The sequence below is a fragment of the Ranitomeya imitator genome, chromosome 3 (assembly GCF_032444005.1).
Source record: "Ranitomeya imitator isolate aRanImi1 chromosome 3, aRanImi1.pri, whole genome shotgun sequence".
NCBI lineage: Eukaryota > Metazoa > Chordata > Amphibia > Anura > Dendrobatidae > Ranitomeya > Ranitomeya imitator.
The window spans coordinates 353,199,554-353,211,222 of NC_091284.1; the positions used below are offsets into that span (position 1 = coordinate 353,199,554).

At 43.3% G+C, this 11,669-nt stretch overlaps 1 protein-coding gene across 1 annotated transcript in view; it reads left to right on the forward strand.

The window, feature by feature from the left end:
* TFAP2E (transcription factor AP-2 epsilon) overlaps positions 1–11,371 on the forward strand; it is a 35,734-nt gene extending 24,363 nt beyond the window's left edge. Inside the window, exons 4-7 of the mRNA XM_069756832.1 lie at positions 6,489–6,714; positions 7,463–7,581; positions 9,803–9,944; positions 10,935–11,371. Coding sequence (XP_069612933.1) covers positions 6,489–6,714; positions 7,463–7,581; positions 9,803–9,944; positions 10,935–11,220 — 773 coding nt within the window. The 3' untranslated portion in view covers positions 11,221–11,371. The remainder of the gene's footprint in view (positions 1–6,488; positions 6,715–7,462; positions 7,582–9,802; positions 9,945–10,934) is intronic.
* The last annotated feature ends 298 nt before the right edge of the window (positions 11,372–11,669 follow it).

The window sequence follows — 11,669 nt, forward strand, 5'->3', positions numbered from 1 at the left end:
AAATGTCACTATAGATATACAGTATACATGTGTATATATGGATCTTATTTACGCTTGTTCACATGTGTATACTATGTATATGTGAGCTTAATGTGTAAATGCACATTTATTATCTGCTAGATGGTGGCCCGATTCTAACGCATCGGGTATTCTAGAATATGCATGTCCACGTAGTATATTGCACAGCCCATGTAGTATATTGCCCAGCCACATAGTATATTGCCCAGCCACGTAGTATATTGCCCAATCACGTAGTATATTGCCCAGTCACGTAGTATATTGCCCAGCCACGTAGTATATTGCCCAATCACGTAGTATATTGCCCAGTCACGTAGTATATTGCACAGCCCACATAGTATATTGCCCAGCCACGTAGTATATTGCCCAGTGATGTAGTATATTGCACAGCCCACGTAGTATATTGCCCAGCCACGTAGTATATTGCCCAGCCACGTAGTATATTGCCCAGCCACGTAGTATATTGCCCAGTGATGTAGTATATTGCCCAGCCACGTAGTATATTGCCCGGCCACGTAGTATATTGCCCAGTGATGTAGTATATTGCACAGCCCACGTAGTATATTGCCCAGCCACATAGTATATTGCCCAGTCACGTAGTATATTGCACAGCCCACGTAGTATATTGCCCAGCCATGTAGTATATTGCCCAACCACGTAGTATATTGCCCAACCACGTAGTATATTGCCCAGCCACGTAGCATATTGCCCAGTCACGCAGTATATTGCACAGCCCACGTAGTATATTGCCCAGCCACGTAGTATATTGCCCAACCACGTAGTATATTGCACAGTCACGTAGTATATTGCACAGCCCACGTAGTATATTGCACAGCCACGTAGTATATTGCCCAGTCACGTAGTATATTGCACAGCCCACGTAGTATATTGCCCAGCCACGTAGTATATTGCCCAGCCACATAGTATATTGCCCAGTCACGTAGTATATTGCCCAGTCACGTAGTATATTGCCCAGTGACATAGTATATTGCCCAGTGATGTAGTATATTGCCCAGTCACGTAGTATATTGCCCAGTCACGTAGTATATTGCCCAGTCACGTAGTATATTGCCCAGTGACATAGTATATTGCCCAGTCACGTAGTATATTGCCCAGTCACGTAATATATTGCCCAGTGACATAGTATATTGCCCAGTGATGTAGTATATTGCCCAGCCACGTAGTATATTGCCCAGTGACGTAGTATATTGCCCAGTGACGTAGTATATTGTCCAGTGACTTAGTATATTGCCCAGCCACGTAGTATATTGCCCAGTCACGTAGTATATTGCCCAGTCACGTAGTATATTGCCCAGCCACATACTATATTGCCCAGTCACGTAGTATATTGCCCAGCTACGTAGTATATTGCACAGCCCACGTAGTATATTGTCCACCCACGTAGTATATTGTCCAATCACGTAGTATATTGCCCAGTCACGTAGTATATTGCACAGCCCACGTAGTATATTGCCCAGCCACGTAGTATATTGCCCAACCACGTAGTATATTGCCCAACCATGTAGTATATTGCCCAGCCACGTAGTATATTGCCCAGTCACGTAGTATATTGCCCAGTGACATAGTATATTGCCCAGTCACGTAGTATATTGCCCAGTCACGTAGTATATTGCCCAGTGACATAGTATATTGCCCAGTGATGTAGTATATTGCCCAGCCACGTAGTATATTGCTCAGTGACGTAGTATATTGCCCAGTGACGTAGTATATTGTCCAGTGACGTAGTATATTGCCCAGCCACGTAGTATATTGCCCAGTCACGTAGTATATTGCCCAGTCACGTAGTATATTGCCCAGCCACATACTATATTGCCCAGTCACGTAGTATATTGCCCAGCTACATAGTATATTGCACAGCCCACGTAGTATATTGTCCACCCACGTAGTATATTGTCCAGTCACGTAGTATATTGCCCAGTCACGTAGTATATTGCCCAGCTACGTAGTATATTGCCCAGCCACGTAGTATATTGCCCAGTCACGTAGTATATTGCCCAGCTACGTAGTATATTGCCCAGCCACGTAGTATATTGCCCAGTCACGTAGTATATTGCCCAGCTACGTAGTATATTGCCCAGCCACGTAGTATATTGCCCAGTCACGTAGTATATTGCCCAGCTACGTAGTATATTGCCCAGCTACGTAGTATATTGCCCAGCCACGTAGTATATTGCCCAGTCACGTAGTATATTGCCCAGCTACGTAGTATATTGCCCAGCTACGTAGTATATTGTCCACCCACGTAGTATATTGTCCAGTCACGTAGTATATTGCCCAGTCACGTAGTATATTGCCCAGCTACGTAGTATATTGCCCAGCCACGTAGTATATTGCCCAGTCACGTAGTATATTGCCCAGCTACGTAGTATATTGCCCAGCCAGGTTTGTCACAGTTTAAAAAATAAAAAATAAACATATACTCACCTTTCCGAGGGCCCCTTGTAGTCCACGGCAGCTTCCGGTCCCAGGGTTGGTATGAGCACAGGACCTGTGATGACGTCGCGGTCACATGACCGTGACGTCATGGCAGGTCTTTCTAGCGCAGGCGTGCAGGGCCTGTGATGACGTCATGGTCACATGACCGTGACGTCATGGCAGGTCCTTCTCGTGCAGGTGCGCAGGGCGTGCGATGCCGTCGCGGTCACATGACCGTGACGTCATGGCAGGTCCTTCTCCCATACCATCTTTGCCACCGGAACCTGCAACGGAAGATGGCGGCCGGCGCGAGCGGCTCAGCGGACTACGGAGGGTGAGTATAGCAGGTTTATTTTTTTTATTATGTTTAACATTACATTTTTTACTATTGATGCCACATAGGCAGCGTCAATAGTAAAAAGTTGGGGACACACAGGGTTAATAGCGGCAGTAACGGAGTGCGTTACCCGCTGCATAACGCGGTCCGTTACCGCCGGCATTAACCCTGTGTTAGCGGTGACTGGAGGGGAGTATGCGGGCGCTGGGCAGTGACTGCGGGGAGTAAGGAGCGGCCATTTTCTTCTGGACTGTGCCCGTCGCTGATTGGTCACGGCAGCCATGACAGGCAGCTGGCGAGACCAATCAGCGAATGAATATCCGTGACAGAAAGACAGAAGGACAGAAAGACGGAAGTGACCCTTAGACAATTATATAGTAGATTCGCATGTGCACAATATGTGTTTTATATGAGTCGGGCCTGATGGATTGGGGGTCCAGGCACAAGACCTACACCAGAGCACTTCACTGTAAGTATCCGTCTTTGGGTTCACAAATAGGTTGGGCTTATGCAAATTTGCAACTAAAGAGCCCATTTTTTGGCGTTCTCAGGGAGGGGTTTGACTTTAGATATTCAAAACACCACTCCAACATTTTTTTTTACATTTCAGCGCTGGAGTGGTGCTACTATTCAAAGTTCCCTGACCTTAGTATTATACTTACCAGTCGCCATCTTATATTGAGTAGTGACTTCTGGATCGCCCAGGAAACACTGGAGCGATCTACAGGTCACAGCCTGCTGGAGACCAACCGGAATGGTGTCGGAAACAGCTGAAGATGGCGGCTGGTAAGTATAAGACTGGGTGCAGAGAACTTAGATTAGTGACACCACTCCAGCCCTGCAATAAAAAAAAATGCTGGCGTGGGGTTTTAAGTGTTGGAAAGTATGCAATCGACAATATTTTCATAATATTTCCCACCCTCCTACTTGCTAGCGATGCTGTTTCTATTAAAGGGAATCAGTCAGCATAATTTTGCTATTTAATCTGAGAGCAGAATAATGTACAGATATAGAGCCTGATTCCAGGGATGGGTCGCTTATTAGGCTGGGTGCTGTAGTTTCAATACAATCAGTGTTTTATGGCAGGAGATTAGCACTAGAGGACTAGATCTCATATGCAGGCCAGTCAGGATAATCTGTGTAACCCCGCCCACAGCACTGATTGGCAGCTTGCTGACAATGTACAGTCTCATGTTTACAATGCACAGTGTATGCAGGAAGCTGCAAATCACAGGTGTGGGTGGGGTTACACAGATCAGCATTCTTACCACTGATACATTGTACAACAGATAAAACAGAGTTTCTATGCAAACTACACCAAGCAGCCCAGTAAGTGACACATCACTGGAATCAGGCTCTCTGCCCCTACATTATGCTGATCTCAGATAACATAGCAAAAACATGATGGCAGATTCTCTTTAAAGCAAGAGTCCAGCACTGTTTTTCACAATCAAAAGCAGAAGGGATGCGACTACTCAGGGTCTGGCTAATTTCTCTATGGTTAAGTAAATAAGGCAGCACACTACAGCGCTAAAACATGCAAACTTGAAAACACGAAATTTGAACTGCATTACTGCACTAGAAATATGAAAAATGAGAGCTTTTAGCGCATAAAAATGGCCAATTTTATGTGTACCTGGTAGCCTCTTTACGGCATCTCTCTTATACCAGGTCCTAAACTTGCCTTACCTTGCGGGGAATAAACGTCTCCATCTGAATGGGTGCATGTGAAACCTCTTCTTAGACTAAAATTCTCTCTCTCTCTGTGGAGGGGTATTGGACCTGCTGTAATTAAAACACCTGAAGCTAGGAGGCGGAGTGCACGATCAGAAGGCTAAAGAATACATTTCAAAAACCTGACCTGCACATCCAAACATAGACTAAGTGTGAACAGGTGCTGAACCTAGAGTCGCCAACTCGTATATAGTTAAGTAAATAAGGCAGCACACTGCAGCGCTAAAACATGCAAACTTGAAAACACGAAATTTGAACTGCATTACTGCACTAGAAATATGAAAAATGAGAGCATTTAGCGCATAAAAATGGCCAATTTTATGTGTACCTGGTAGCCTCTTTACGGCATCTCTCTTATACCAGGTCCTACGCTTGCCTTACCTCGCTGAGAATAAACGTCTCCATCTGAATGGGTACATGTGAAACCTCTTCTTAGACTAAAATTCTCTCTCTCTGTGGAGGGGTATTGGACCTGCTGTAATTAAAACACCTGTGGCTAGGAGGCGGAGTGCACGATCAGAAGGCTAGAGAATACATTTCAAAAACCTGACCTGCACATCCAAACATAGACTCAGTGTGAACAGGTGCTGAACCTAGAGTCGCCAACTCGTATATAGTTAAGTAAATAAGGCAGCACACTGCAGCGCTAAAACATGCAAACTTGAAAACACGAAATTTGAACTGCATTACTGCACTAGAAATATGAAAAATGAGAGCTTTTAGCGCATAAAAATGGCCAATTTTATGTGTACCTGGTAGCCTCTTTACGGCATCTCTCTTATACCAGGTCCTACGCTTGCCTTACCTCGCTGAGAATAAACGTCTCCATCTGAATGGGTACATGTGAAATTGGCCATTTTTATGCGCTAAAAGCTCTCATTTTTCATATTTCTAGTGCAGTAATGCAGTTCAAATTTTGTGTTTTCAAGTTTGCATGTTTTAGCGCTGCAGTGTGCTGCAGGTCAGATTTTTGAAATGTATTCTCTAGCCTTCTGATCGTGCACTCCCCGCCTCCTAGCTTCAGGTGTTTTAATTACAGCAGGTCCAATACCCCTCCACAGAGAGAGAGAATTTTAGTCTAGGAAGAGGTTTTCACATGCACCCATTCAGATGGAGACGTTTATTCTCAGTGAGGTAAGGCAAGCGTAGGACCTGGTGTAAGAGAGATGCCGTAAAGAGGCTACCAAGTACACATAAAATTGGCCATTTTTATGCGCTAAAAGCTCTCATTTTTCATATTTCTAGTGCAGTAATGCAGTTCAAATTTCGTGTTTTCAAGTTTGCATGTTTTAGCGCTGCAGTGTGCTGCCTTATTTACTTAACTATATACGAGTTGGCGACTCTAGGTTCAGCACCTGTTCACACTGAGTCTATGTTTAGATGTGCAGGTCAGGTTTTTGAAATGTAATTTCTCTATGGGTCCTATAGAAGCTGTACATGGTATGTAGTCAGGGGCAGACACAGACATTAGGGTACTCCTGTAGAAGAACAGTATGTGCACCCTTTGCAGTCCAATAGCTCATCATAATGCACCCCTTTATCTGTCTGTGCATGTTGCTTTGGAGCTGGAAGTTCCCCCTCTTATCTTTTGTGCCTGTGTCCAGATGCACGGGTTATGCCAATGATATGCCTGCCTCTGTGTACACGCTTAGTCATACAGATTCATATATATATATGTATATATATATATATATATATACATATATATATATATATATACAGTATATATATATAAAATATAGCTTATTTGAATTGCAGTCTACTCTAGGAACTGCAGGTAAATACCAAATATTTTCAATATACCAATGATACAGTAATCTAATATACAAATCTAGAGGAGATATATACAGTATAGAAGAGTAAACATACTCATTTGTTCCTTCTGCAAAATCTAATCTGTCTGACATCTGACAAGCTATGGAAAATACTGACCAACTAACAGTCTTTTTTTATTGCTCCACAGTTCCGATGCCATTGAAAAACAGCAGCATGATGTCCTCTCTCACTGTGAATAAAGAAGGCCTCATAGGAGGAGTATCAAATCCAAATGAGGTTTTCTGCTCTGTCCCTGGACGCTTGTCCCTGCTTAGTTCCACTTCCAAATATAAGGTGACAGTGGGGGAGGTGCAGAGACGCCTATCACCTCCTGAGTGTCTTAATGCATCCTTACTTGGAGGAGTACTAAGGAGGTAAGTGAGAAGTCATATACCCTGTTCCTCTTTGGTTCCATGTTTCATCATAAAATAATAGTACTTATTAATTTTAGGGCATTTTCCTATTGAATATTTCTCTAAAAATTGTAAGTCATATTACAAAAATGAGCTAATGTAAAAAAAAAAATTGCTATTGTAAAAAAAGCATTAAAAGTGTTATCCCCCAAAACTTTGCAATGCCTGTCCAAGTGTTTGAATGGAACTGCGGTTCAGTCCTATGCACTTATGTAGCGTAAGGGTACCGTCACACAGTGCAATTTTCATCGCTACGACGGTACGATCCGTGACGCTCCAGCGTCGTAACAATATCGCTCCAGCATCGTAGACTGCTGTCACACTTTGCAATCTACGACACTGGAGCGATAATTTCATGACGTATGTGCGATGTAGAAGCCGTTGGTTACTATGCGCACATCGTATACGATATATGTTACACCATGCAATCATGCCGCCACAGTGGGACACTAGACGACGAAAGAAAGTTTCAAACGATCTGCTACGACGTACGATTCTCAGCGGGGTCCCTGATCGCAGGAGCGTGTCAGACACTGCGATATCGTAACTATATCGCTCGAACGTCACGAATCGTGCCGTCGTAGCGATCAAAATTGCACTGTGTGACGGTACCCTTAAGCTGCAATCCTGGGTACTGCCACATGAACAATCATAGCCATACTACTAAAAAAGGATCTTCTTCTTGACAAGTCTATCTTTTTGTATGTAGGGCGAAGTCAAAGAATGGTGGTCGCTGTCTTCGTGAAAGGTTGGAAAAAATTGGTTTGAATCTGCCTGCAGGAAGACGTAAAGCGGCCAATGTGACTCTACTGACATCTCTGGTGGAAGGTAAGAAACCCATAGAGACAAGTACAAAAGACTTTGGTGGGGATAAGAAAGGTAAAGTGACATGATCTGTTCTTGGTAGAAATCTGTGCTTTTAGATACAAAAAATTAATCAGTACACCCTCTGAGCCACTTTAAATGAGATGAACACCACCACCGGTTGAACTAAGCAATACTTGGTGGAACACATTGTATTGGGACAAACCTGTTGTCGCAGTAATTTATTATGTGAGCAATCATTCCCATAATAACACAAATCCAAAAATATTGGATTCTTATGTTGTGTTCATCATTGGCTGCCTTCACTTAAAGGGGATATCCAGGACTTAAAAGGCAGCATGTGGTCGCTAACAGAGGCAACTCCCTGTCTGTTGTACCCGGCGCCGGTCATTGACCACTCCTGCCAGAGATTCAGCTACTCCCTGACAACAGGTCATGTAAATCAATTTGTCTTCCTGTTGACAGGGGGGAACTACTGGTGTCATGTTGATTGACAGCTTGCTTCCCCAATTAGGCAGCAGATCATACTGTATCTCTGGAACCGAATGGCCAGTTTTAAAAAGACCAAAAAATGGAAAAGTTTGGATCAGCAAGAAAAAAATAGGAGCAAAAATTGGCCACTCTTGACTTGGTTACTGTGTAGCTCATTGTAAAGGAAGAGTTTATTCAGTGTTAATCATTCACTTCGCTTCTAACCCTTTCTAAAACTATGTGAGAAGACATGAAGGAAGCAGTACATGGAGATAGACAGTCTAGTGTTAATCTATCATTGTGGCACCCTGGGCAGAATATGAAAGCTGCTCCTAATCAACAGCAGTTTTCAGTAGACAGAATATGTCCTCTCTTTCATTCCATGTTTATGTAAATTACTGTGCCTTGGGCTAATGTGCAGAATTACTTTTAATCATGTGTTGTTGTTGGTTTGTGAGGAATAAATAGAGATAAACAGAGGGTGAAACGGTATATTATACATATATAGTACTTAATATATGACGGTGGATTCTTTTCATCGGTAGCTGTGTATATCAACCCCTAACCATTTATAACGACGTTACTTAGGAGCTAACATGGAAGGGAAAGTCTCCTTTATGATAACTATGGTAAAGTAGCTAAGGTCTGGTGAAGGTGCAGAAGAGTTTTGCAATCTAGTCCAAGGAGTTATAAAATGTTCCCAGAATTGCTCCTGTTGATCAAAGTTACTAGATTCTATGACATGCACATTGTATGAAAACATCACATATGGAAAATAATTATACAACTCACTGGTTGTATTTACATGAGTTAATGTCTATTAGATACCGTATTTTTCGGACTATAAGACGCACCCCAAATTTGGGGGTAGAAAATAGCAGAATTGTCTGAATTTAAGGTATCTTACCTGAGAGCCGGCGGTGGTACAGCAGGGTCACAGAAGGAAGGTTCCCTTTCTCAGGAAGCTGGCGGCGACAGAAATGGGGCACTGCTGCAGTCCCGGGGTGCGATACTGCAGGTCCGGTGTCAGTGGTGAGGCAGATCTGGAGCAGGGTCCCATCCTCAGGATGCCGGCAGCTACAGAGGTGTTGCGATGCTGTGGCGGTGGGCGGTGCAGAGTGCACCTGAGCAGGGTCCCTTCTTCAGGATGCCAGCGGCAGAAATGTGGCAGCGCCACAGCCCAGTGTCCACGTTGAGCAGAGCGCATCACCGGTTTCCCTACGCCCATCTTCCTGATGCCGTGGGCCACCGGAGGCTTCAGGAAAATGGCCACCAGAGGCCACGCATGTGCAGATTGAGATCTCCGCAGCCATTTTCCTGAAGCCGAGTGCCGCCAAGATTTCAATCTGTGTACGCGCTGCCTCCAGCGGCCATTTTCCTGAAGCCTCTGGCGGTCCACATCTTCAGGAAGATGGCCGCAGGGAAACCGGTGATGTGCTCTTCTCACCATGGACACCAGGCCACATTTCTGCTGCTGGTATCCTGAAGGGACCCTGCTAAGGTGCACTCCGCAGCACCCACTGCTGCAGCAATGCCACACCTCTGCTGCAACCCCCCCGGTAAGTCTGCTTTTGCACTATAAGACGCACCCCCATTTTCCTCCCAAATTTTTTGGGGAAAAGGTGCGTCTTATATTCTAAAAAATACGGTATATTGGAAGTGTAAAAAATGGAAAATTGATGTGTCTACCTAGAAGAAGGATAGGCTTAGTTGTGTCATAGTTGTGGTACTAACTAGCACTTCTCTTCTGCAGGTGAGGCGGTCCATCTAGCCAGAGATTTTGGCTATGTCTGTGAGACAGAGTTTCCTGCAAAAGCTGCTGCAGAGTACCTGTGTCGGCAACACTCTGATCCTACTGAGATCCACACGCGAAAAAACATGCTCCTTGCAACCAAGTAAGTGTTAAGACTTTGGTAACTCCTTGGTGTCATGCATGGAATATTAGGCAACTCAAGAATATCTTTAGGCCGTAAGGTTTAGTCTAATTTTGTCAATATCATGTCATTTGAAAAGTGCTACTGCAAAGAGTAACAGAGGGGGTGTCCTATGTAACTATTGCTCACAATGTGTACTGGAAAATTGTGAATAACTTTCATGTTCATAGTTTTTCCATTTTCTTTAGTAGATGCCAACAGAGACATGTCTTTTTACAATCTGAACTCTGGATGTTTAGGATTCTTTGGTGGGACATAAGACTAGCAATAGGAAGTAACTAATTTATTTGGAGATTAGTGGTTTGAATACAGAGTTGAATCTCATTTTTGTGATGCAGGACACCATGTTATCACGTCCCAAGAGCACTAGGGAAACTGTGTTTGGAAAATGACTTCCAGATTACTGGGGCTAAACCTGCATACATTTCAGTTATTTCTCATTTTTCTCTGACACATTATCCCAGTCACATCACATAGAATTGTTATTGACCCATACTTTCCTATAAAGCAAATCTGACAGTAGCTTTACAGTATAAACTGCATAAGTTACTAAATGGATCTCTTGGACCTGATCTGGGTGCTGTATTTTCTTTGAAAATCCATGTCAGAATGGTGTGTAATCCTTATGGAAGTGTAACTCAATCTTTGCCCACCTGGCCTGATTAACAGCTCCTCAGTGTCACTCCTGCTGCTGAGATCTCACACTGCTCAGTATAAACTGTACCTGCCAGCCAGACAGGATGGTGGACATTGAATGCACTAGGACTCATGAACTATTTTATTCTATAACTGGGCTCAAGATTAAATAGCCATTGTGACATGGATTTCCATACTAAATACACCAGCCTCCTCTGGTCTAGGAGATTTATTTAATAATGTATCCTGTTTGAATTGTGAAATGTATTAATGCTGATACCCTATGATTTTCTAAAACTGAGTTATACATTTTAGGCAGATATGTAAGGAGTTTGCAGACTTATTGGCTCAAGACCGTTCTCCATTGGGAAACAGCCGTCCATCTCTTATCCTAGAACCTGGAGTACAGAGCTGCCTGACTCACTTCAGCCTGATCACTCATGGATTTGGAGGACCAGCCATATGTGCAGCACTCACTGCTTTTCAGAACTACCTACTTGAGTCTCTAAAAGGCATGGATAAGATCTTTATGAACAGCACAGGAAATGGACACTCTGGGGATTCTAAACCTACAGAGAAGGAGCTTAAACATAGGAAATAGCCCTATGTGACATTTATGATGAGGGCTTGAAAGTGAGGTAGATCACTTGGAAAACAAGATTAAATTCTAGTGGTGGAAACTATTCTGTGAAAGCGGAATAATTTCATGTCCCAGAGATGAAGATACACTATATTAAGAAGGATCCACATTGAAAGAAAAAAAGGAAAAACGATGGGAAGACATCATAGCGTCCTGGTACTATTTTGCAGATATGAAGATGTATTTTATACTTGCACCTGTCTTTAACATAACACGCACACAGACTGACATATAGACTATGAAGGACTTCCAGAACTTTTTTATATGACAAAGTACAGTCAACCTATCAGTCCTATAATGAATTGTTTCCCACAGAACTGCAGATCACCTCTATAGGGAGTTATGGAACCACTACTACAATATACAGGTTAAATAGTCATCAAAGATCTTACTAATTTTGGTCTACAACA